This window comes from Phascolarctos cinereus, unplaced genomic scaffold (genome assembly GCF_003287225.1).
Source record: "Phascolarctos cinereus isolate Bilbo 61053 unplaced genomic scaffold, phaCin_HiC Scaffold_726;HRSCAF=1367, whole genome shotgun sequence".
Lineage (NCBI taxonomy): Eukaryota > Metazoa > Chordata > Mammalia > Diprotodontia > Phascolarctidae > Phascolarctos > Phascolarctos cinereus.
Genome location: NW_027556098.1, coordinates 126,538,753 through 126,566,329, shown reverse-complemented (window position 1 = coordinate 126,566,329; position 27,577 = coordinate 126,538,753). Strand labels below are relative to the sequence as shown.

The 27,577-nt window shown below is 38.3% G+C and overlaps 2 protein-coding genes across 3 annotated transcripts in view; both read left to right on the top strand.

The window, feature by feature from the left end:
* The first annotated feature begins 348 nt into the window (after window positions 1–348).
* On the top strand, window positions 349–5,474 carry A4GNT (alpha-1,4-N-acetylglucosaminyltransferase). Its single transcript, XM_020985846.1, has 2 exons — window positions 349–762; window positions 4,845–5,474. The coding sequence occupies exons 1-2, from the start codon at window positions 349–351 to the stop codon at window positions 5,472–5,474; spliced, it is 1,044 nt and encodes a 347-aa protein (XP_020841505.1).
* A 7,406-nt stretch (window positions 5,475–12,880) lies between these two features.
* Window positions 12,881–27,577, top strand: part of DZIP1L (DAZ interacting zinc finger protein 1 like) — a 57,745-nt gene continuing 43,048 nt past the window's right edge. Inside the window, exon 1 of one of the 2 annotated variants that reach the window (XM_078146779.1) lies at window positions 12,881–13,089. Coding sequence is in view for 1 of the 2 variants with exons in the window: in XM_020986109.1 (XP_020841768.1) it covers window positions 24,644–24,646 (3 nt within the window). In the remaining variant the exon portion in view is untranslated. Of the gene's footprint in view, window positions 13,090–24,593; window positions 24,647–27,577 lie in introns of those variants that run through there. The other variant, XM_020986109.1, reaches the window with a different exon arrangement.

Genomic DNA, 27,577 nt, shown 5'->3' with positions numbered 1-27,577 from the left:
AAGTGATTTGCTCAAGGTCTCTCCCTCTCCCTCTCCCTCTCCCTCTCTCCCTCTCTACCTCTCCCTCTCTTCTTCTCCCTCTCCCTCTTCCCCTCCTCTCTTTCTCTCCCTTGCTGTCCACTCTTTCCATTTTCCTTTCCCTCTCCTTCCTGTGTTGCACACAAACTTTGTATGGCAGGATTTTAGCCCTAGTCTTCCTGACTTTAAGTCCTATAATCTACCCATTACTCCATGCTGCCTCTCGGACGATTGAGATGTTGATAGTTTCTAGGCCAGTACCGAAAATAATTTTCATTTTTTTCAATTTGTTTTCTCATTTTAAAGAAAAAGATCTATGAAGAAAAAACAATGCTGAAGGAGCTCCAGATCTCCCTTTCAATCTTTTTGCTGTTCGCTTCTGGATTGCTGTATGAAATGATGCTGAAACCCAGATGCTTCTTTTCGTGCACACCTGTACACAAGGCCATGATGAAACCTGAGGACATTTTAAGACACAGAAGAAACATTGTATTCCTGGAGACCACTAATCGGTTGGAACCTTCTCCCTTAGTTTCATGTGCTGTTGAGTCTGCAGCTAGAATATATCCAGAAAGGTCAATTATTTTTTTAATGAAAGGACTGGATAATAATTCTACTCATTTGCCATTAAATGTTAGCTACCCAGGCTTCTCCCTCTTGTCAGCAATTGAGAATGTCTTTTTTTTCCCTCTTGTCATGGAAACTTTGCTGCAGGAGACACCCCTTTTCTCGTGGTATACTCAAGTAAGTGTTCAAAGGGTAAAAAAGAAAATAAAAGTCTTATGTCAAAGGCTGTCTCTCTTTGGACCCCAAGACATTTTGGGGAATTTTGTTTGCTCTGACTGATCCCTGAGCAAGGCTACATCTTTCCCTCTGATTTACAGGGGTGCCCCTGAGGGGTTGGGTGCATCTTTCTAATGTCATCTTCTTGAACCTTCATTCTGTGATATCCTTTCCAGCATCAATCAATAGTTACTTTTAGTATCCCACTCATTTGACTGATTGAACCAGTGATTAGTACTCCAGTATCATTTAACAAATTAACCCCAATAAGCTTTTCAAACACAGGGATAATTACTGAAGAAGATGTAGCAAGAACAGAAGTACACGCATCACTTTGAACTAAGGGCACATCTTCCCCTCTGCCAACTCAGTCCCTGGGGAGAACGGGCTCAGATTTAACGCATTTGCAATAAAGCATTTGTGTAGCCAAGTTTACTTTTAAATGCATATAGCAAAGTTGATTCAGAAAATAGTGTCTCAGTTGCTGTTTTGATTTGCTGCTTGGCTTGGTGCTGCAAGTGGCTCCTTGGGGCTGTACTGGTGGCACACTCTAGTCTGGACTCCTATTACCGTACCTTTTGAGATCTCACAAGGTCATGACCTAGTCTGTCCTATCTCCAATATGCCTTCACCTAAAGGTAGGAAAGAATAAACAAACACAAAGAGGCAAAGAAACAGAGGTGCCATGTTCTTTTGTGGCGATATGTGGGTCCTGGTTGGGGAGATAAGCAACTGCTAACAGAATATCATTCCCATGACTGTTGCTGCCTCTCTTTACTTACAGGCTTATAACCGTCCTTGCCACAAACATCACCAGCGAGACAGAGGCTTGCCCTAGCTGTTTAGCACCTTTTGAATGCACACTCAGTTTTGACTGAGCAGCCAATCAAAAGCTCCTTTCTTTCTTTCTTTCTTTCTTTCTTTCTTTCTTTCTTTCTTTCTTTCTTTCTTTCTTTCTTTCTTTCTTTCTTTCTTCTTTCTTCCTTCCTCTTCCTTCCTTCCTTCCTTCCTTCCTTCCTTCCTCTCTTTCTTTCTTTCTTTCTTCCTCTCTTTCTCTCTTTCTCTCTTTCTCTCTTCCTCTCTTTCTTTTTCTTTCTTTCTTTCTTTCTTTCTTTCTTTCTTTCTTTCTTTCTTGTAAGGCAATTGGGGTTAAGTGACTTGCCCAGGGTCACATAGCTAGTAAGTGTCAAGTATCTGAGACTGGATTTGAACTCAGGTCCTCCTGACTCCAAGGCCCGAGCTCTATCTACTGTGTCACCTAGCTGCCCTCAAAAGCTCATTTCTTTATCATGAAGTTAATGGACTAGAAACAATCAAAAATACCTACATATACTTCAAAATGGAGAGTAAGGCCCTTCATTCCACATCATTAGGCACTTCCATAAGCAGGTTCACTGGAATTGATTGCTCCCATGACTGAGCCCTCATTTGCTGGTCTCTCATTACACTTACACATCTCCCAGAGTGCCTTGAGGTATTGCCTCTGAAGCTCCCTATGACTGTCTCTTCCTCATAAGTCCTAAATAGGATGGTTGCTCTATATTTCCTAGTGCTTGAGGATAGGGAAAGGGGAGGGATAAAGGGAAGGAAATTTCTCTCTCTCCATCTTTTTCTCTGTCTCTCCCTCTTTTTCTCCACCTTTTCCTCACTTTCTCTTTATATCTCTTTTTCTCCTTCACTCCTCCTCTCCCTCCCTCATTCTCCCTTCTTTCTCTCTCTTCTCCCTCTTCCTTCTCTTTGTCTCTGTCTTCTTTCCTTCTCTCTCTCTCTCTCTCTCTCTCTCTCTCTCTCTCTCTCTCTCTCTCTCTCTCTTCCTTCCTCTTTCTTTCCAACTCCCTCCTTTTCTTTCTTTTCTCTCTCCCTCCCTCTTTCTCTCCTCCTTCCTTCATCTTTTCCTCACTCTCTCTCTTTATATCTTTCTGTCTCTCCTTCACTCCTCTTCTCCTTTCCTCCCTCTCACTCCCTCCTTTCTCTCCTCCCTCTTCCTTCTCTCTCTCTCTCTCTCTCTCTCTCTCTCTCTCTCTCTCTCTCTCTCTCTCTCTCTCTCCTTTATGCCCACTCTTTCAATTTTCCTTTCCTTCTCCTTTCTGCCACTCCTGATGGCTCTGCAGTATAATCACCCTATCTCTTCATTTCTTGGTCCTGACTAGTAAATCTTTATACAGTCCTGCAATCTTTCCATGTCATTTATCTGGTGTAAGATGAGGGGAGAAAACCCTGCTCTCTCCCTTTCCTTATTCAACCCCTTTCTGTTACTGGCCCTATCTATCACCATGTATATTCTATGTGGTAGGCAGGGTTTATTTTTCTCAGTTACTCAAATGGGAAAGGGAAGAAAAGAGGACAAATATCTTGTCATTTGCTACAAAAGATATTTCTAAAACTGTTCTTTTCTTTAGTTTTCTTTCTTTTAGTTTTTTTTTAAACTGGATTTATTTTTTATGACTGCTAGAATCTGGGAAGAATTTCTGTATCTCTCTCAGTCCAATGAGATGCCTAGTAACTCTAACCTTTCTTTTTAGGTTGTTGTTTATTTTTTTCCTTCTTGAGGATGATATATTTGTATCTTAGAAATAATTTAAATGAGACAAATTTAGGAAGTATCAAAGGTAAATGCTACATGGTCAGACTATGAAATGACTAAGAAATTCTTGATGCCAAGGGAACTTAGGAATTTGAATCTCTCTTTGCTACTAGCAGTGCATGATAAATAAGTAAAATTTCAATTAAACAGCTCATCTGCCAAACAATACTGTCCATACACATTCCAATAGGACATAGCTATAAATTATAATACTGAATTTCAGACTCACCATTTTCTTGGATTCCAGGATTTAACAATAGTATGACTGATGATAATTTTTAGAACACTTTAAGGTTTACAGAGTGCCTTACATGTTCTCTTTCCTTTGGGAGTTAGGTGCTATTATTGTGCCCAATTTGCAGATGAGGAAACTAAGGCTGAGAGAGGTTAAATGTTTTGCCCAGTGTCACACAGCTAGTTAGTGTCTGAGGCAGAATTTAAACTCAGGTGTCTGAGTCCAGTACTTCAGCCACTGCACCACCTAGTTGCCCCTTGTACTACTACTGCCCTCCCCACAACTACCATGAATAAAAAAAGAGAGGAGTGAAAATGATAATAACAGCCATTTATATGCAGTTCTAAAATGTGCCAAGTGCTTTAAATAGATCATCTTAGTTAAGATTTACAACAACCTTTGAAGTAGGTATTACAGATTTTTATATCATTTTTACATGAGGAAACAGGTTAAGAGAGCTTACATTGTTTCCTCAGGGTAGGTCTAGAAGCAGCAACAAAAACGTTGGCCCTTTGTACCTATAATGTGATGATAACCTCAGAGAGAGGGATTGTATGAAGTGTCGCAATTTTCAGAGATACAAACTGGCTAAACAACTAAGAGAAGTACAGGTTACCAAATGTCATTTCAAACTAGTGTTTTGATAGAGACCACATGTGAGGTTGCAAAGGATTCATGCTTTCTCCAATTGTATTACAGCCTTTCCTGTTCACAAACATAGATCTCATAGGCTCTGCCAACTGCTGGTTACTCCTGGGTCTAATGCATTTGCACAGACAAACTAAGAACTGGGAAAGACCTTAATTTAGAAAGGTCAACATGACCTGCTGCATCCTGTCATCTTGACCTTTGTCTTGCCACTGGACTCTGACAACTCTGGAGGAGAGAGTGAGGTTGACAACTTTGCACAGCTCTGCCTCACTTAAATCCAATTCGAGGGCAAGTCAAGGCATTAAGCTTGTGATGCCATTGGTCCTCTTTGAAAATGAAGGATAAACAACAACAACTGTAGGCCACCTGTTCTTGGATAAATTACATAGGCCTAGTTCCTTCAATGAAAGGTTTGGATGAGATGATCTTTCCAAATATAAAATTATTTTCTTTTGATTCTTTGAAAGTTGCCATTGTAATAACAGTACTCTGAGCCTGGTAATTTGTTTTTACTAAAACTTTTAGCTTTGGTTTTTTTTTTCCCAGAAGACTCATTTCTATCTATCCCTGCAGGTCAATTCCAGTGCAGAAAAGAACTGGATCTACATCAGCTCAGATGCTTGTAGGCTCGCTTTCATCTGGAGATATGGTGGGATCTACATGGATACAGACATGATTTCCATCAGACCCATTCCAGAGGATAATTTTCTGGCAGCACAGAGTTCTAAATTCTCTAGCAATGGCGTTTTTGGGTTCCACCATCATCACTCTTTCATTTGGGACTGCATGGAAAATTTTATTGAGCACTATAATGGGAACATTTGGGGCAACCAGGGTCCTGGATTAATGACAAGAATGCTGCAGCTATCATGTAATCTTACAGATTTTCATGAGATAAAAGACCTCAGGTGTCCAAACTTACTCTTTTTACACCCCCAGCGGTTTTATCCCATCTCATATCCACAATGGAAACGTTACTATGAAGTCTGGGATATAGAACCAAGTTTCAATGCCTCCTATGCCTTGCATTTGTGGAACTACATGAACCGGGGGAAGAAAGCTGTGATTAGAGGGAGCAACACATTGGCAGAAAATCTTTATCGAAAGTACTGCCCAATAACTTATAAGAATCTCATTCAAGGCAAAGAGAGAATGGATCAAGGAAAGCCAAAACACACTCTCTCCCCATCCCCCAGTAAATAACAGTAGAGATAGTTTCAATTCCTGTGGTTTAACAAGTATGTTAAATACTGCCTTTCTCTAAATTACATATTACTTTTTTTTTTTTTGAGTATTGCTATGTTGCCCAGACTGGAAGAGAAGCAGCCACTCATGGCCCAACCCTAGTGCTATTTCAGTGGCCATCCAATTTATGTTTAAAGAGCTCCAATGAAGGGGAACTCACTACCTCCAGGGGCAGTACATTATATTTCTCTTTAATGGCACAATAGCATTCCACTATATTGTTATATCGCCATTTATTTGAGCATTCCCCAATCATTAAACTTAAACAATGGGATGCAGCAGAAAGAATGTTAAGTTTTGAGTTGGAGGTGATTTCTACCTATGTGAACCTGAACAAGTCACAGCTTTTCTGAGCCTTAAGTTTCTCATCTGTAAAATGAAAGTACTGGATTAGAAGATGTCAAAGGCCTCTTCCAGCTCTAAATTTATGATCCAAAGGCTGCTTTCAGTTTTTTATTACTAATTTAAAAGTTATGAGTATTGCTGTATAGATAGGTCTTTTTTTTCTTTTAATAGTATCTTTAGACTGTAGTCCCAATAATGATATCATTGGGTCAAAAGGTATAATCAATTTTATAACTTGTATGCTGCTAGAATTTTCCCATCAAAACATTGCCTAAATTTACAGTTTCACAAAAAAAGTATTTATGTACCCTTGGTCCTGTTAACATTAGATTTAAATAATTTTAAAATTATTTTGGCTAATTTGATGGTATAAATTGCTACTTCAAAGTTGTTTTAATTTGTAGTTCTTTGATTATTAGAGAGTATAAACAATTCTTAAAGGGAATATTTATAATTTATGTTTCTTCTTTTCAGAAATTGTCTTTTCCTATACTTTGAATCCATTGGAAAAGGGGCATTTCTCTTATAAATTTGTATCATTTGCTTATAGATTCTGGATGTCAGACTTCTATCAAATGTTTCAGTAACAAAGTTTTTTTTTCCCTAGCCTGTTCATTTTGGCCATTTTTTAATACAAAATCTTTAAAAATTCTTATGTGTTCAAATCTGTGTTTTGCTTCTTAATAATTTATTCTGCTTTATCAATAACCTTTCTCTTCTTCACAATTGCACTGTGATTTTCTGTATAAATTTTGTTATGGTTTTATTTAATTATGTTGAAGAACCCAGTGATATTTTGATAATGTTGCACCCTGGAACACATAGAAGATTCCAGGCATAGATGGTTTCAGAAAAGGGAGGGGAAATACAGTCAGGAAAAGGGGTTGTGTCCAGAGCAAGAACATCTGTTTCAAAAAAAACTAGGCTCTGAAAACCAGAATCTTTTTGTATTACTGCAACCTATTACATTCAAGGTATTGTGTTGTATGATAGGTATACAAAAACCAAATTAAAAGCAGTCCCTGCCCATAAATAAATTGACCTTTTCCTATGTCTACCCTGATGGCAAAGGCAGGGAGGTACCATGAAAGATGGGAATTTCTAGTATGAAAGTTTCCAAATTATCAATGATTCTAGAAAGGGAATGAGGTGCTAGGACGGACTAGAGAGTGGGATAAATTATTTTGACATATAGCTAAACCCTATTTGTATGAATAATGACTCCCCTGAAATGGTCACATGTATTCTGATTTGGGCTATTTGAAGTTATAATTATGTAAAATATGGTAATTGTTTCTAGTCCAATTGAAATGTGCTGTGCAAATATGAATACATGCAACTATTTCAGAAGATTCATTATTCTCACTGCTTGGGCCTAGCTTGGCCCTAGCTATATTCACACATAGAACATTTACATAGATAAGTAAGTACAAGAAAATTTGAAGGAGGAAAAAGGATTGAAAACTCAGTAGATCAGAGGCTTCCTGTAAGATGTGGCACCAAAACTGAGCTTGGAAAGCATCTAGATAGAGATTCTGAGAGGTGAGGAGGGAAGGCATTCCAGTCTACTTGTATAAAGATATAAGGGATTGTAGAGATCAGGACAGGGCAAATAACTCAATTTAGCTAAAACACAGAGTACATGAAAGGGCATGGTATGAGATGAGTTTGGAAACATAGGCCAGAGCCAGACTGTGAAGAGTTTTACATGTTAAACTGAGGAGTTTGTGTTTTATCCTCAAGGCAAGAAGAAGCGATTGAAAATAAGCAGGGAAGTGATATAGTCAGACCTGTATTTTAGGAAGGTTATTTTGTCAGCTGGGGGAAAGGGGGCTGGAGAGACGAAGGCTTGGGAGCAGAGAGATCAAATGCAAAGTTATTGCAACAGTTGAGGTGAAAGATGTTGATAGCTTGATTTAGGGCAGTGGCTGTGCTAGCAGTGAGAAAGGGACAGATGTGAGGGATGCTGTGGAGTTACTGTGGCATCCATAAGATTTGGCATCTGATTGAATTTTTGTGGGATGAGAGAGAGTGAACAGGTCAGGATGATTACAAGTGTGTGAACCAGATTGACTGCTGTTGTTTGTCCTCATTCTTGAAGAAGAAAGTGACCTCAGAAAGTGGATGCCATAACTCGCAAGTGAACTGGATTTAAGGGAGTGAGGGCTGTGCAAAGTCACCAGCCTCACTTTCTCCTCCGGGACTACAAGATTTGTGATGCCTTTAATAGAGAAAGGGATGTTAATAGAAAGGATTGGTTTTGGGGAAAAATGATATGATTTGGATATGTTGAGCTTGATATATCTCTGGAATATCAAGGTGAAAATGTCAGGCATTTAATAACGTGAGAGAAGAGCTCAGGAGAGAATTAAGGTATGGATATGTTGATTTGGGAGATGTTTATCAGGAGATGATCATTGAACCCACGTGTCTGGCACATGGAGAGAACAAGCATTTGTTCTGTACTTTCCTTACTCCCCCTTCCCCATTAGTTGCAAATTAACTGGAAAAAAGTAAAATTAGTAAAAAAAAAAAAGGGAAAAAAAAGTCCCAAGTAATGAATATACCACTGCAGGTCACAGGAGTTGAGAAAATTCATGAACTGTGGGGCCAGGGTGTTTGACCAGACATCAAGGAGTATATTGAAGTCAATCAGTTTATTAGTAAATAAACATTTATTAAGTGCCTATTATGTACTAGACACTGTGCTCAGCACTGGAGATACAAAGAAAGGCAAAAGACAATCCCTGCCTTCAAAGAGTTTACAGTCTAATAGGTGAGACAACACATAAAAACACACAAAAAAGAAGTTAAAAAAAGTACAGAGGGTATCTGGCATGGGGGCATGATGTAGTCCAGAGGTGGGAAATGAAGAGATGGTTGGCCTGGACACCCATCTTAAGAGGGTCTAGGAGGAGCTCACTGTTCTTCATCCTTTATCTTCTCCAGTCAGAGGGATGGAGGACCAAAAGGGGTGGCATTGGGGGGACTGATAGGGTATACACTTAAGCAATAAACCTCAGAACCTCTACATCTTAAAAACATCAACTTTTAATTTGCAACTTGTCCTTTTGTTGTAAACACTTATTGTGTACAATTTGGCATTAAGTTCACAAGATTTTGTCATATTCTTTAATTCATTATGAGACCCCATTTTTAAAAAATCACATTGGATATTAAGCATGCCTTAATACACACACACATTCAGCCCATTTCCCCAAGTCTAGTTGATAGTTTTATAACCCGTAGTTTATTGTAGCCCATGGCTTTTTAGTGGCAATTAAGTCAGGTATGTTACTTGGCCATGAAAGCATCAAAGTCCTCCATAAATTTCTTAACCTTTTGTGATATGTAGCAAGGTTATGGTATAGAAGTATTACAATTTTACTTGAGAATTTCTGTAATTCTGGAACTATCATAATTCCTAGTATATTAGCATATTTGTCAAAGTTTATCATTCCTTCAATGGGGAATAGACTTCTAAGCCTCATGAAAATCTAAAAATAAAATCTCCCAAACATTTTTTTGGAAGGATGTTTTACAGTCTAATAAAGATGCTTATTTATACTTTTATCTGGATTCCTTCTTTTGGTATAGTTTTGAATGAAAAAGTGTTTTATCTGCACAAATTATCTTTTTTTAATCTTTGGTATGCCTATTTATATATAGGGCAGCTAGGTGGTACATAGAGTACCAGACCTGGAGTCAGGAAGACTCATCTTCCTGAGTTCAAATCTGGCCTAAGACACTTCCAGGCTGGACAAGTCACTTAACACTTTTCCCCTTAGTTCCTCATCTGCAAAATGAGCTGGAGAAGGAAATGGCAAATCACCCTAGCATTTTTGCCATGAAAATCCCAAATGAGGTCACAAAAAGTCAGATATGACTGAAAGCAACTGACCAACAAAAAGTCTTTGTATTGTTTTGCCTCATAGGAGCATTTTTTCATAAAAATGTTAGTTGATTTTTTAATGTTCCCAATATTCTCCCACCTTCAAGAAGTTTATATTGCCCTATAAAGGAAACTCTTCCAGCTGTCTGGTTCTTCTGAAAGCAGCAGGCTTGTTTTCTGAGGATTAATTAGTTTGTTTGGTGGCATTAGTTTGTCAGTTTTTGACATTTTCATTTTCAACCTCTCTTTTCTTTCCCTTTTAGTGTAACTGAGTAGGCTTGGACAATATTGAAACACTTGACTTACCCACATCAAAAATCATTGCAGTATCTCTGACAGTTATTGAAGTGTGCTCTTCAATAGCTACATTTTCACATTTCCTCAGAGCAATATCTAATCTTAAAAACCATAGAATTAAAAACACAATGAAAGAGAGAAATGAGACTAGTGTATGGCATGGAATACAGCTTTCAACTGACAAAGAACTAGCTGAAGGTGAGGAAAGCAGTTCAGTCTGGCTTATCTGGTCAAGGTCAGACATTCTGTGCCAATCTGGGGTTGGTAAAAGCATATAGCTTAACCATTGCTGTCATTAAAAAGAAACCACATCACAATTATTGTTCGTCCCAAGTAATTCATATACCACTGAAGGTCACAAGAGTTGAGATACTTGATGAGCTGTGGAGCCAGGGTGTTTGACCAGACATCAAGGAGTATATTGAAGTCAGTCAGTTTATTAGTAAATAAACATTTATTAAGTGCCTATTATGTACTAGACACTATGCTCAGTACTAGAGATACAAAGAAAAGCAAAAGACAATCCTTGCCTTCAAGGAGCTTACAATCTAATAGATGAGACAACGCATAAAAAAGATGCAAAAAAGGTACACAGGGTACCTAGCATGGGGGCATGATGCAGTCTAGAGGAGTATATCCTGATGGGAAATGAAGAGATGGTTGGACCATCCTAAGAGGGTCTTGGAGGAGCTCACTGTTCTTTATCCTTTTCCTTCTCCAGTCAGAGGGATGGAGGACTCAAACAGTGGATTAGGGGGACTGTTGGGGTTGAATTCTAGGGTTATGCCATTTTGCAGAATGATGAAGTTTCTGGGTGACATAATACATTCAGGTAGGAAATGAAGAGAACAGGTATTGGGCATGAGAGCATAACTGTGAGCCAGGTACTAAACTCTGAGAAAAAAGAAAGGTAATAATCTAAAGTAATGATTAAGGTAGATGATTACAAAAGGATATGGACAAGGTGATGTATTTAACCATTAGGTGACACTGCTAGCCACTAATCTGATCCTATTCAATAGGAAGCATCAGTAACTGGGTTATCCCATGATCACCTGGGAGGCTTTGGGCCTCACACTGCTGAGGGTTTCAAGGTCTCTATGATTCTCAGAAGTTGAAAACATCTTTCAGCTTTACCTTTCTCTAGTTGACTGAGCCAACTTGTCATTCTAGTGGGTGTGGGTGGTATGGCTTTACCTATTCACTTAGCTCTGAGCCTCCATCCTATGGGCAAAACCTCACCTCTTCATAAGCTATATTTCGCTGAGACCTAGTCCTGTGACCTTGGCATAATGCAAGTGACTCCACAGGAACAGAAAAGGCATGCTTGCATGTTATGTACAGATTTTACTCTTAGCATAGGGCAGTCGTATGTAGTTTGCAAGAAGAAAAAAAAGACATGCTTTGAAATGTGTACCAATTATATTCATCTGGAATAAAGCAGTGGAAGGGAATAAGGATCAACAATTCCTGTCTTTTTTTTTCTCCAGCACTCCACCCACCTGAGCAAATGCTATGATAAAAATTCAGTCTTATACTTTGCTGTGTCCCCTCTTAACTTTCATCTCTCTAGTGTCCCCAGAGATATCGGTTTGAGAAGACTTATGGCATCACCCCAGTTGCCTCTGTCTTGCCAATGTTCCATATGTCAGAGGAAGCCCTGCTTCCTTCTTCCATGCCCCCCCCCAACTCCTACCATCACCCCAATCCCAATCTAGGCAATATGTTCTTGACTCGGGAGATGAATAGAATTCCAAATCTTAGAAGTCCATGCAGATCCAAGACATTCTTATCCCATCTAGGGGAGGCATTACAAATATATCATAAATCATCTACTACATGGCTATGGGCTGGCAGCCCTCTTAAACCCAGGCAGCCCTTAGAGAATACCCAAGCTACTTTGAAGCCAGGGATTTTAGGAAAGAAATAGTTCCATTCACTTAGCCTTCCGATAGCCATTCCTGAAGGGCAAAGGAGTGGAGACAATACAGTTGTTCTCATACTGATAACTAACACCAATGGTATCCCTGGTAAAGGTAGAATTGTGAGACTATAGAGCTGAGTGGGTGATAGGCAGAGGTGCCTTTCTCTCTCCCTTAGTCTCTCCTTCCTGCTTCCCACTAGCTGCTGCTCCTGCTTCCTTTTCTTACCTGGGTGTCTCTGCCTCTATTGACCTTGCTGTCTTCTTCTGCTTTTCCTTTTGTGGCAAGAAGCCTCTCTACTTCTATCTTACTCTTTTTGCCCTAGATTTCTTCCCCCAACTCCACCCCCACCCTAGCTATAAAAATATTAATTTTATGTTTCCTGTTCTTAGCTAAAAAGAGATAAATTCCAAAAAAAAAGCAAAAAAAAAGTTAAATCTTAATTCTTTAAAATTCAGCAGACAGTTATTGAGTTACCAGCTATGTACAGTGTACCATACTAAGTGATGGGGATACATGAAGAGGGACATAGTCTCAACTACCTATATTCTTTAAACTAAACCATATTGATTTTTTGCTTGTTTGTAGTCCTTGATTTTTTTTTTTCTTTTCTGTGATTCAATGATTCTCAATAGAAAAAAAAATTCCCCCCAGGAAATTGAAAAAAAAAAGCTTCTGTTTTAGTTGAAAGGAGTGAATTATTGCAGTGAAATTTTAGGTATTCTGGGAGGCTGGTCAATCTGTTTTGGAGGGTACAGCCCATCTCAGTTCACTCCCTCCTTACTGATAATCATTACCCCTAAATTATGTTTCAGAGTACAAGGACACATTTGGATCTGGTTAATGAATTCCTGGCATTTCTTCTTAGCTAGGAGAACCACAGATTTTTTTTTCCAGACAGAAACAAACTTAAAAATAGCTTGTCTTGATGCTGGGTCTTGGTCTGTTCCCTCCTACTCTGGTGGGAGGGAGGATGGGGTTGGTGTCCTCAGCATGAGTCTAACCACCCAGGAGGCAAGCCCTGTGTAAGTGGATTGCCTTTCCCCCAGGGTGCCTTTTACCACAACTCCAAAGGAAGTTCTGTGGCTGTTTTGTTTTCCATGGGAGAGGACTGAAGGTAGGGGACAACGTCTTTCATGTTCTGAATTCTATCTCCAAGGGAGAGCCCGGGAGTTTCTCATTTTGTTTGAATAGCAACTTCTGAGTGAAAAGGGAACTCTGAATTTTCCAGGGGAATGCAATGGGGTTGAGGATGGGGGTGGGAGATTTTCCTTACCTACAAGAGATTTAGTCCAAATGTTACAAGAATTTGAAAATGAAAGCCTGGAGTCTGAACGGGAGACACTCTGTACGTCATTCTGGTTCTCCTGTTTCTTTTTTTTTTTTTCCACTTTCTTATACTGAGGAGAGGGGTTGGAGATGGGAGGTACACGAGTCATAAGTGGCTCGTTCTATTTATGTTTTAGAGGACTCTGAAACTCCTAAAATTCTGCTGGAGAATGTGGACAAACTACCTCAAGATTTTTGTTTGGGAGAAGGAGAGAAGGGAGAGATTTGTTAATATCCCACAGTTAGAGCAGGATTGTTTCACATTGACCTCATTTGGTTAAATATTAGCGGCTATGTAATGCCCTGCATAGCTAAGCAATCCACACAGGCCCCATATGTCTCATATTTCACTGCCTAGACTCTGCTTGCAGATGGTATAATTTCTGTCTCTTAAAGTTTAGGCGTTTCTTCCCTTTTTCAGTTATTCTTGCCTTTCCTTTTTCTCTGGGCTATTCATAAGATAATTCAAGAGTGTCATTACTAGCATCAAGATGGTTCAACCATGCTGTGGCCAGGAACCCTGTGTTAGTCTCCTGCTTGGCCTCCTCTAAGAAAGATAGCATTTGGGGATGATTGCATTTTTAAAAAACAAAGATGATTTTTCATTATTATGTTTTGGTTAGTGTTTTTGGGGCTGTCTGTATGCCTATTTTAGATGAAAATGAAATTTCTCCCTCTTCTAATGAATTATAGCACTTTTCCTAGACCTCTCTCCTTTGTACCTTCCTCATTTTCCCATATTTCTTAGCAAATTTTAACTCATTTTTAACCCATTAATTAGTTTTTAAAATTTAATTTTATTATTATTTTTTCTAATTAACAGGCATCTCTTTTCTTTCCCTCTCCCTTCCCTCAACATCATAACAAATATGCATAGTCAAGCAAAACAAATTCCCACATTTGCTATGTCCATGTATGTCTCATTCTACATTTTGAGTCCATTACCTCTCTGTCAGGAGATGAGTAGCTAGCTTCATTTTTGGGTCCTTTGGAATCATGGTTTGTCATTGCATTAATCAGAGTTCTGTTTGTTTCAAAACTGTTTTTCTTTTTAATGTTGTTATTGTATAAATCATCCTCCTAATTTTATTTACTTCACTCTTCATCAGCTCACAGAGGTCTTCTTAGTTTCTTCTGAATTGCCCATTTCATCATTTATTACAGTGAAATAATCTATCATTTCATTCTTTAGTATAATTTGTTTAGCCATTCCCCAATAGGTGCATACTCCCTTACTTTCCAGGTTTTTTTGCCTTTAAAAAAAAAAGAACTGCTATAAACATTTTTGTACATTTGGATCTTTCCTTTTCCCTCCCTTTTAAAAAAAAATCTCTTTGGCCCAGGATCAAAGGCTATGCAGTTTAGTTATCATTATTATTATTATTATTATTATTATTATTATTATTATTAGGCTACAGTTTTTAACTGTTTTCCAGAATGGACAGATCATTTCACAGCTCTACCAATAGTGCTTTAGTATGACTATTTCCTCACAATCCCTTCAACATTTGTCATTTTACTCTTTTGTCATTTTTGCCAATATGATGGGTGTTTGGTGGAACCTTAGAATTGCTTTAATTTGTATAACTATTGGTAATTTGGAGCATTTTTTAAATGTGATTTCTTTTTTTTGGCTAGGTAGTGGGGTTAAGTGACCTGCCCATGGTCACACAGCTAGTGTCAAGTGTCTGAGGCTGGATTTGAACTCAGGTCCTCCAGACTCTAGGGCCAGTGCTCTATCTACTGTGCCACCTAGCTGCCCCCAATGTGATTGTTGATAGTTTGGCTTTCTTTCTTTGAAAATTGCTTGCTCTTATTTATTTGATTATTTATCTAGTTACTCATTATGTTGTAACCTCTTTAGGAGCAGGGCCTGTGTTGTATCTATTTTTATAATCTCAGGGTCTAGCACAGCCCCTTGTGCAAAAAAGTCCCACCTATTATATTTACTGTCTGTGTGACCCTGGAGAAGTAACTCAATTTGTTGTTGACTCATTTTTCAGTCATGTCTGCCTCTTTGTGACTCTATTTGGGGTGTTCCTGGCAAAACTACTGGAATGGTTTGCCATATAGATGAGGAAACTGAGGCAAACAGGATTAAGTGACTTGCCCAGGGTCACACAGTTAATAATTGAGGCTGGATTGAACTCAGAAAGATGAGCCTTCCTGACTCCAGGCCCGGCACTCTACCTGCTGTACCACCTAGCTACCCCAGTTATTCAGTACCCCAGGCAACTTTTAAAGTTGCAGAAAGTTGATGATCTGTATTGGTAGAGGGAGTTTCTTAAGGGAACATACAAGCCAATGAAATCCCAACTTTGCCCTAAAACTAAAAACTAAAAAAAAAGATGTTCTCCAGTTTTCTACTTTCTTTCAGACTATCTACTAGGAACCTAGTAGGCACTTGAAAGAGAATTTCAGGTTATAGGATCCATTGGATGCATTTTTTTGGTAAGACAAATTAATTAAGGAGGAATTGGATGAATGAGAGCATTGCTGATTAAGATCAGAGTCAGAGTTATATACATATATATATATATATATTTACACATACATGCATACATATGTATGTTTTAGTAATATAGCTATAGTCTTTACATGAAATCATCCTACAAATTAATATATTATAACTAATATATTAACATATAAATATACAAATTGATTATGACCAGCTATGATGTAAATATTGAAAATCTTCATAGAACAGAGAGATAATTCTGGACCCTTTCCCTGAATAGGAGAAAAAATGATGAGTTCTATAGAAATGGGAAATATCTGACAAGGTAAACTGTCCCACTGGTATCCTCCTCAAAGAATATTTATTTTTATTTTTATTATTTCCTTTAAAAAATCCTTATTTTTCCCAGTCCTGTCACCTCCTATTTTTTACCTTTTCCATCTATTCTTTTAATTTAAATGACAATCATTTGGAGTTTCTCTTTTCTAAGTTACTCTCTTTCCTCCTCCCGAAACTTTCATTTACTAATTTCCCTAACTCAGAAACATTCTTTCAATCTTTTGATCTTTCCTCTTCCTGATGTTTTGACCCCTTAAATCTATAGCAGCTACAGGAATACTTAATGTGGTTTGCAAAGTCTGTAGCTGCTCACTTTCAGTTTGGGGAAGGTTCTTAGATTAGTACTACAAATGGCCCCTTAGATTGTTTTGCCCATTGATGCTTTCTTTTTGTTCTCTTGACGTCCCTTAATGTGAACATTTTTTAAAAAAGAAAAAAACAAAAACAACTCACAGCCCTAGCCTTGTATTGGTATTGGGCCAACAAGTACCCTGTTAGTTCAGGTTCAGTCTTAGGATGAAATAAAGTACACACAGATCATTCAACAGTTGGTAGAAGGGATTTCTTTTCCTTCTCCCTGCCTCTTCAATTCCTCCCCTCCCCCCAATATCTTTCTACGTGCATAGAAAGAGACACTACATAAGGCAGGGAACAGTTCAGGGTCCCTAACAGGATAAGGATACTCAACAAGGTTACAATAGCACTTAGCTTTGGTGGACTTGACCTCTCCTCTTTCCATATGGAAATGTGTCTGGTCTGCAGGGTCTGGTGACCTATGTGGTCTTGGGGCATCCATCAAGTGTTAAGGATTCTCACCTCATGTGGGTGGGCCTTTTTATGTACTTAAGGGACCTGGAAGTAAAGTCAAGGCAACCAGAAACCTGGATACTGTATCAAGGTAGGCACAGATTGAGCCTTGCCCCATTTCCCGGACAATCAAGTCTTGGATATATCACTTTTAAAAAAATCATCTTTTAGGGAAAATCTAGCCAAACTCACATGGGAGGGAAGGAAGGGAAATGTTCAAAGATATTGTGTGGCTAGCCCTATATAGTGAAAATATTTATTTTATTGCCTAGTATTTTTTTTTCTAATTGAATCCATTTATCTCTCTTATGTTTCTTTTTTCTCCAAGTTTTGGATGGTTATATTTCCTTCCTCCTTCCCTCTTCTCCTGCCCCCACTCCAGGCTCAAAATTTTCATAGATACAATCTTTTAAAAAAATGTTTACTGAAAGCTGTTAGAATTGGGGAACCAATAAGAGAAATTTCTCTGTCTCAATCTACTCATCTACCTCTCAGTATATTTCTGGTCCTGAGAGATTTCCTAAGCCCCAAGGGTACAATACTAATGAGAAAGAAGAAAGATTAAATGTTATGATTAAGTTCTTTAAATATTTATGAAATTGGTTAGGAATTTTGAAAGTCTCCCAAATTCATTTTTATTTTAACTAAATTGTGCTGTGTCTCGCCCCCTCCCCCTTTCTTTTCTGCCTCCACTTTCATCTTTTAAACTTTGGTTGCCTTTCATGTGTACACAGCACTGTTTGTAAACGATGTATTGTTGTTTCGTTGGTTGCCTTAACAATTAGAGCTAATAACCTGAGGACGGTGGTTTTCTCTAAGGGCTTGCTTCTCCCTTGACTAGGTGCCCGAAAGTTTGTCTGATGAGCATTCAAATAATCATGACATTTTGCACAACACATTGGGCAATATGCCTGGCCTTTTTGAATTCTTCTCTCACATAACTTGAAAAAGAAACAGAAGGAATATTTAAGTTTTGTTTTCTATGTGTGTTAAGAAACAATAGTTGAATTCAGTCATACAACTGTTTAGCAATTGTTTTTTCATTAAATTAAAAAAAAAATAAAAGCCACACCAACCAAAACAAATCATCACACTTAAACAACAAAAACTGATATTCAAAAATGTAAACATTAGCAAAATAAATCATCAGATAAAAATATGGGAAGTTAGGAATAATATCACACATAAAACAACATATGATATGATGTTTTGGCAAAACAGAACCAAAAAATAATCAAACAAGGAAAAAAAATGTGCTTGCTGTGTCTTCCTTTTAGACTCAATAATTGCTATGATAATACCTGGCATTTATATAACCTTTTTTCCCCCTTTTTGGTGAGGCAATTGGGGTTAAGTAACTTGCCCAGAGTCACACAGCTAGTGAGTGTTATATGCCTGAGGCTGGATTTGAACTCAGGTCCCCTGACTCCAGGATCGGTGTTCTATCCACTGTGCCACCTAGCTGCCCCTTTTTATATGGCTTTTTCAAGTTTGCAAAGTGCTTTACAAATAATATCTCATTTTATTGTCACAACAACCCTGGGAGGTAGGTGCTATTTTTACCCCCATTTTACAGATAAGGAAATTGAGGCAGACAGAAGTTTAGTGATCAATTATAGATGAACAAATAAAATGATATGTAGTTACAATTGGTTTTGTCTTTAAGAAATATAACTTTAAAATAAAACTGCTTTCAAACTAGTGATTTTGTTGATTTTTATGCATACTACATAAAGGTAGATTTTGACATAATTTAGAGAAAGTACTTTCTAAGAATTAGAGCAGTACAGCAATGGAATGGGCTACCCTTTGAGGTAGCAAGCTACCTGTTATCACAGAGACTGGATGACTGCCTGTCAGTGCCTGCGTAGTAAGAAGTTTTGTGCTGATTGAGAGGTTGAATTAGATGAACCTTTGCCAAGGGCTTTGCAGAGTTATGTGGATGGGAGATATTAACAGGGGTGTGGTGATTAATGCTTAAAAAACTGGCTCTCCAGAAAAAAAAATGTACCCATGTCGGTGTTTAAAGTTTTATCTACATTATTAACATTTTTTCCCAATCACTTTCTTAAATCTAGATAATCAATAAAACAATAAATCAAGCTTGTATTTGTAGCGTTTGCCCTCCCACAAGTAAGAATTCAGGCTAAAAATCTGGCAGTCAGCTCATTAGCCATTAGAACTGTCTCCAACACACCCATGGATATTGATATTATTGTTCTATCTGGTTCCTTGCAACTTTAGAATTCTATGGTTTCAATTTTTTTTGACATAAAGATGTTAATGAGACTCGAGGGGAAATTTTCTATATTGCTGTAGTTTCTGTTATTAATTAGTGATTAATAGAATAAGAGAGACTTTCAGAGAACTCAAAATACTTTCTGTATATTTTATATGCCTGGGGTGTAAGGTGGAATCATCTTAGTTATGGTGGATACCATGGCAGAATAGAGATCAAAATCCAGGCCTCATCCCTTCCAGGTCAATGCTGTTTCCTCTGAATCCAATGTCAGGCCCAGGAGAATCAATTAAATGATATGTGAGTCCTGTTCTCACGAAAATCGTGTTCACAAAAGACAAGAAAAACTGAGAAACAGGGAAATTCCATCCAGAAAAGAAATATTCAGGTGAAATTTGTGAGTTTCATGAATTCTTACAGTCTTTGAGGAGGATGGTTTCCCAAGTTGTCTCTGTCTTTGTAGTTGAAGTCAAAATAATGAGGAACTGAATCTATTACAGTGAAACTTCAACTTACTAACAGGATGTATTTCAAAAATGTCTTTGTAACTTGATTGTTTGAAACTTACAACCCATTTCTCTACAGAAACCCACAAGGATCATAGTAACAAGAGTGCTATTACAGGTACAATTTGTGCTAACAAGGTTTCTGTGGTATAGCATGGGAAGCTAGCATAACATCTCTATGAGAAAATGCATATGATAGTGTATGTAGAGAAGGAAACCTAGGGATACCACTCCCTATCCTTTCACCTTCTCTTTTTATTTGAAGAATATTGTATTTAATAGAAAATATTTCATTTTAAGGGGTAGCTAGGCAGTGCTATGGAGAGAGTGCCAGGCTTGGAGTCAGGAAGACCTGAGTTCAAATCCAGCCTCAGACACTTACTAGCTGTGTGATCCTGGGCAAGTCACTTAAACCTGTTTGTCTCAGTTTCCTCATCTATAAAATGAGCTGAGGAAGGAAATGGCAAACCAGTCCAGTATCTTTGTCAAGAAAACTCCAAACGAGGTCACAACGAATTGGACATGACTGAAATGACTGAAAAACAACAAATCACATTGTAAACAAATGTATTGATCCACTGACTTGATTTACCAATCACATAAAAGCTAAAATAGAGAGTTACCAGTAGAAAACATAGTTATTTCAAAGGGATTTTGTTAGAGATGTGTCAACCAGATTCAGATTTTATTCCTCTCCTCAATGACCTTGTGTAAAGGAAATCTCTTGTGCATCCATGTAATGAGGATCATGACCTTTCTGGCATCTACAACCATGCCCATGTCCATATTGTATGGATTCTTGGATTGGCTTTCTCTGTTCATTTTCTTTTAAGTTGTACAGTGATTATACTAACTTGTCCTGAACAATTGTCAGTATCTTGAAACACTTGACAGTTTCCACTTTCAGCTCTGATGTGGCGTCCTCTTCACACATACATATCACTAGTGTGGGGATCTTTGAGAATTCTCCACAGAAGAACTAGAGACTTGCTAAGGTGGTTTCCATAGTGAGAGTCTTCTCTTGGGTGCAAAATGCTATGTTTGAGGCAGGCTTACTGAAGGTGATATGCCCATCTGAGATGATACCTCCAAAAACATTTATTGTTTCATCCACCTTGCCTTTATCTTCTCTTTAAAGGAACACATTCTACTTGCAGATCAGCCGCATGACCATGTAGGGACAGGCATGGGGAACCTGTGGCCTCAAAGCCACATGTGGCTTTCTAGGTCCTCAAGTGTAGCCCTTTGACTGAATCCAAACTTCACAGAACAAATCCTCAGAGTAAAAGAATTTGTTCTGTAAAACTTAGACTCAGTCAAAAGGCTGTACCCACGAACCTAGGAGGCCACATGTGACCTCAAGGCTGCAGGTTCCCCACCCCTGATCTAGGCTATAAATGTTTTCAGAGTAAATATCAATGTTTTTGAAAAAGTTGTTCTATATTAGCACTGTAGCCGGTTCCATGGGAGGCCTACATTCTTGTCCATATTAAATGTTTTCATGTACTTGAAAGATAGGTCCCCATTCATGTAATAGCTTCTTACAGCAAACAAAGGGAGGTATTGATAGGGGGCAGCTCCAGAGTGATATTCCTGTCTGTCTCTGATATTTTTAGAAGCCCACTCATTGGTCTGAAAGTCATGGTCCATGATGATGACGCCTTGTCCTCACCTTCCTAGATCCTGCAATGGGTAGAAACTGCTGCTGTGGGAAATTCCTGTTTCATCCTTTTCTTTGCCTGCTATGCCAGTTGTAGGCAAGTAATTGTGCATTGTTTACCAAATGCTTGAAAAAAAGGAAATGGACAGCTCTCTGAATAAGATTGTCCTACTTCTCCCATTCTATCTTCTTCGAGGATTAGTGGCCACCAAAATCTTAGTGTTCTTCTAAAAGGGCATATGGTGGTTGAGGGAACACATCTTGCTTTCTTGGATGCTCGCTGCCCAACACCTCGTATGGCAGAGACAACTGATCATACCTATAGCAAATTTGTAAGTTGAGTTTTCCTAATTGAAGAAGTTTCATTGAAATTTCAGGAAATTTTAATGAAACGTTGACCTGTAAACCAGAGATACTGAAGGTTTCAGTTAGAAAGAGACATATTACAAGTTAATAGGATAGGGATTAGACCTGTGATTTCGTTGGCATAGGGAAGTTCTGGAAGTGTCATCTACTAAGAAGATCAGCTATATATAGCCTGGCACACTCAAAGGTTTGGTGACTTGCTTAGTGTCACACAGCCAGTGTGTGTCAGAGACAGAACTTGAACACAGATCTTCATGGCCTTGATGTCATTGCTGTATCTACTATACCAGACTACTTTTTAGAAATTTTGTAAGTCACATGTATAACTTACAGAGCATTGCTTGCCTTCTCAATGGGGGGGGAAGGGGGATAGGGAGGGAGGAAGGGAGAGAATTTGTAACTCCAAGTTTTAAAAACAAATGTTAAAAATTGTTTTCACGTGTAACTGGGGACAAATGAAATACTAAATAAAAAAAGGAATTTTGTAAGTCCTGGCAACAGAATCTTATTTTTCTTTCCATGGGCTGTCCTAGTTAAATATGAGGTGTTTCCTCACCAGTACGTTGGCCATTTGGTGATACTTTCTTTGGCCATGGAAACTCAATGAATATCTAAATTATATTTAAAATACAATATAAACTATATCACTTGATCACAGGTTAATATAAGCGCACTAACACAGAAAGTATTTTTCCCACGAAAATGAAATCTGTCAATATGGATATACATGTAGCAAAACCTGGTTAATTTGTGCCCTGCTAATTAATAATAATTGGTCTTGGGTTGGGAAATTTCTTATACAGAAGAAGTTCAAACATCTGAAAAGTTTCAGCTTTTCTAAAACACTAAACAAAACAAATAGATAGAAGGGCTTCAGGACAGTTCAGTGGTCCCTACGTTATTTTTCTACTTTTGGATGTGGGTAAGGGAGCCTGGTGATGATAAAACACCTGAAACCTGAGTAATGAGAAGGGCTTCTCTATTCCTTGGTGGCTTGGTTTCTAGGTAACCTGGAGCAGTTAGAGTTAGCTTTGTCTTCTGTCAGTTCTTGCAAGAAAAGCAGCAAGAAGGCAAGATGTGGTGAAGTAGAGGTGAGTTCTGTGACGATAGTGAGCTGCCTAAGTAGCATTCCTGGATCTCAGGTTTTCTGGGTAACGGTATCTGTTTGAGAGGTGTTCTGTTGTCTCTTATGGTCTTGTAATAGTGCTGCATCCTCATGGTAGCTCTGTACTAGAAAACATGTGTATCATTTGTTGCAATGTTTATTTCTTGGAATGGTAACCAGACGTCCTGGTTGAGGAGAGTTATCCAAGATTTATGCTACCTGTTCTTCAAATGACAGCGAGAAAGCAGCCTTGCCAAAAAACAACCAGAAGAATGTTAACTCACCAAGTGTCTAGACAGTTTTTCCCTCTTCCTGGAGTCATAGTCATGATGCTTCTGACAGCAAGGAACCCCGAAAGCCTTCCAAAGATGCTGATGATACGTGCTGTTGCTGGTATAATAACACTAAAACAGAATTTCTCCTGAGGCCAGGGCTTAATCATATCTGGAGGAGAAGTACACTAAGTAAATTATTAGTGTGCTCTAGATTTCACAAATGACATTTCACCTACTTAAGACAACAATCTGCTTTAAAGCATGTTAGCAAAAGCATTTGTACAAATAATGAGCTAATTATAAATGATCCCTAATTGTCCCTTAAACTACATTTCATAGGGGCTCTGTTGGCTAATGCCTTTTTACCTCTCAGTTTGTTTTACTGTGTGACCTGAGGACCTGATGACCTCTGAGGTCCTTGCCAGCTCTAATATTTCTATGATGCTATGATTCTTTTAAAGTAAAATTTAATTCAGACTCTTCATTAATTCCAATTGCCTTCCAGTTACCCTGCAGTAAGTCCGAATTAGTGAGGTTTTACTGTATGATTGCTGTCTATTCAAATTCTGTCTTGGCAACTGTATTACTATTATTATTTTTCCAAATACTGAGTTGAGGCTATTATAGGAAATCAAGTCAAGTATTTTAGAATTATAGAAATCTTAGCTATCCTAATTTCCAGTTTTGTGACTCTGTTACTTGAGGCAATAATGATAATGATAAAAACAGAAATAATGACAGAGATCGTGATGTGGTAGAAAGCGTGTTAGATTTGAAATTAGAAGAATGGGGTTTGAGTCTCAGCGCTGGTATTTACTAAGCCATTGAACTGTGGCTAAGTCTGTCAGCCTGTTTTCTCATCTGTTAAATGGGGATAATCCTATTGGGCCAACATCTCATTGGGCAGTGGTGTGAAAAACATTTTGTAAACTATCAAACACTGTGTTACAGAATCTCAGAACAGGTCAGTGGTTATCTACCTATATCCAAACAGGAATTCTTTCTATAGAATCCCTGACAAGTAGTCATCTTAGCCATTTCTTTAAGGCCTCTAATGAAAAGGAAACCACTATCTCCTGGGAAAGCTCTAATCATGAAGAAATTTTTCCTTATACTGAACCTAAGTCTGCCTCTGTAACTTCCTACCATTGGCATAGGTTGAAATTATTTGTAGGAGGCTTTACAATTTGAAGAGCATCCTATATACGTGTGTGTGTGTGTGTGTGTGTGTTTTCTTCTTTGAGAATATGTCTGGCAGAGCCCCATATCACAGATGAGAAAACTAAGTCCCAGAGAAGTTAAAGTGCTTGCCCAGGTTCACATGGCTTGTGTGTGTTAGGATATTCTGTCCAGTGATCAGCTTGCATATGGCCACTGGAAAAATTCAAAAAGCAAAATATGAATAATTAATGACTTGAAATTCTCTGCATAGCTCTGGTTCTCTACAACAGGCAGAATGCAGGTGTCCTGTTACCTCTGGACGCTGCTGAATACTTAGAAACAGTCCTGTTGCCCTGCAGCCTGGTTTGTTGTTGTGTTGGTCTTTCTGAGGCTCAGCTGATAGGAGACTGCTACTTTGTTCTAAACATGGTATGTAGCATTTAAGCCACAGTGATTTTTAAAAATGCTGTATGTGAGGGAGGAACATGAGAAAACTTATTTTTAGATAGGTGATCTTGGTTGGCTTTCCTCTTGAGTTGGAATGGAGTGAGTGGTTAGATGTGGGGTTGTCTCTCCTGGGGAATAGGAACTAGGTTTCATTGATGGCCAGTTTTCATGGAAGAAGTGAGAGGTGCTTTGGTGTAGCTGGATGGAATTTGCATTGGTGGAAAAGAGAATAAACAATATAGGAATTATATACTTGGGAAACAATGAATAGATCACTCTGGACGGAGCAGAAGGGTTAGTATGGATGAATAATGGAAAACAGAGTTGTTGAACCTGGCTGAGGCCAGATTATGGAGGACCTTTAATATTAGAATTAGGACTTTGGACTTTATCTTGTAGACCATGGGGAACTGTTTTTGAGCAGAAAGGCAGCATGATCAAAGCAACATTTTTTGAAAAAAATCATCTTGTGGGAGTGTTCAAGTTAGATTGGATAGGGAGAGGATACTATCGTAATATTCATGTATGAGCAAATGGTGGAGTGGGTTAAGGTAGTGACAGGATTACTAAAGAGGAAGGAACAGATATGAAAGTCACTTAAGGTAAAATTGACAAGCTTCGTTGACTGGGTATAGGAGGATGAGGGAGATGGTGGAATTAAAGGTGATTTTGAAGTTTTGAATCTGGGTAACTGGAAGAGTGGTACTATTGATAGAAATGGAGAAGATGAAGTAGAGAATTCATTTTGGGAGGAAATGACAAGTTCATTTTTAAGAATTTTTAGTTTGAGGTGATAATGAGATAGCCAAGTGGAAGTGCCTAACTGTCAGATGGAAATTTAGGACTGAGACTTGGAAGGGAGATAAAGACTGGAGATTTGGAAGTCATTTATATAGAAGTGAAAATTGAACCTATGAAAGTGGCTGAGTTCTCTAAGAGAAAAGTGAGGTACAGGAGAAAAATTATTTATTGTTATGCTAATGTGTGGGTAGCACTGGGATGATATTGACTAGAAAGGCAATTCAACCTACACCATCCATTTACTCTTTCCAGTCCATCCTTCACACTCCTGCCAAAGTGATAGTCTTAAAGCCAGGTATGAGTATGTGACTTATCTAAAAGCTCCAGTGGTTCCTTATTACTTATAGGGAAAAAAAATCCAACTTCTTTGTTTGGCATTTAAAGACCTCTACAATTTGGCCTTAGCCTACCTTTTGAGTCTTATTACACATTATCTCCTTTCATAATTTGAGAATTCACCAAACTAAGCCACTTGCTATCCTCATGCATAGCATTCCTCTGATTCAGGGGAAGAGGCCATTTGCTTTAAATACTGTTATTGTTTATGGATAGTTCTGGTTTCATAGATGAGGATTGTAACCAAAAGGAAGTCAGACATACAAGTAAATCCTAACCTTGATTGAAAAATGGACAAACTAGGACTGCCTCAAAGCCAAAGATAAAGCATTAGGGGATGCCAGTAGTGGTGAGGCAAGGAAGAGGATCTATAGAAGAAGAAGAAGGAGAAAAAAAATCATCATACAGGTAGGGAAGCAATGGGGTTAATATAGGACTATAATAGCTTGTGGAAAGGATGGAGAGAAAGGCCTAGATGAAAATATAGCCAGGGTGATTCCAAACTGTTCAAATGATGAATCTTGAAGATCCATTGACCAGGAGGGAAGTCTCTAGTGAAATGTCCATAGATCTGTCCTTACTCTCATGCTGTTTAGCCTTTTTAAATTAATGACTTAGAAGAAGGTGTAGACGGCATGTTAATCAAATTTGCTACTATCATGAACCAGAGGTGGATAGCTATCATGATGGACTATAGGCAGGTCCTATAAGGATTGTGACAAGTTAGAATAACAGGTCAAGTTTAAGAAGATAAAATTTAATATGTAAAATTAATTAATATGTAAAAAAAAGTAAAAAAATCTTGCACTTGGGTAAAAAAAAATATCAACTGCCTAAGAACAAAATCTTGGAGGTGGGGCTAGGCACTAACTGGTACACATGACAAGTCTTGGGAAGGTTAGTGGACTGCAAACACAACATGGGTCAACAATGTGACCTGGCAACCAAAAGAGGTAATATGAATTTAAATTGAATTTAATAGAAGCACAATGTCCAGAATGAGAGTGGCAATAGTCCTGTTGTGGCACTCTGACCTGACCAGAACATGGTCGAGTATTAGGTTTAGTTCCAGGTGAGACATTTTAGGAAATTTATTTACACACTGAAGCATATCTTAGGGATAATCATCATCATCATCATCATGTGGGAAAATTGGAAACCACGTCCTAAGAGGATCAGTTGATTGATCTGGATACATTTACCTAAAGAAGATATGGCTGAGTTGAGCCATGACAATTGTCTTATGGACATCTTATGGGCTATCTTGTGGAAGATTTATTCTGATTTGTCTCACAGGTGAGACTAGGAGCAGTGGGCAAAAATTGCAGAGAGAAAATTTTGTCTCAATAGAAGAAAAATCTCAATAATTAGAGGTACCAAAAAGTGAAATGAGCTTCCTCAAGAAGTAGTGAATTTGGGGCAGCTAGGTGGCACAGTGCATAGAGCTCTGGTCTTAGAGTCAGGAGGACCTGAATTCAAATGCGACCTCAGACACTAGACATTTACTAGCTGTGTGACCCTGAGCAGCTCACTTAACCCCAATTGCCTCACCAAAAAAAAAAAAAAAGAAGTAGTGATTTTTACAGCACTGGAGGTCTTGAAGCAGAGTACTGGGTAACCATTTGGGCATAGTTTAGAAGGAGTATCTGCTCAGGATGCCCTCTGAGGTTCCATTTTGAAATAATGATTCTATTCTCTAAATAATATATGAATGCTCTTAGAAAAGACTTTAAAATTATCCTCCAAAATATTTATTTGTAATATTTATTCTATTAG

What these genes read in the sequence shown, in the direction of transcription:
- A4GNT (XM_020985846.1), top strand. Translation starts at nt 349, where the DNA reads ATGCTGAAGGAGCTCCAGATCTCCCTTTCAATCTTTTTGCTGTTCGCT. An exon ending in TTTTCTCGTGGTATACTCAA is followed by an intron (nt 763 to 4,844) that starts GTAAGTGTTCAA and finishes CTATCCCTGCAG; the next exon opens with GTCAATTCCAGTGCAGAAAA.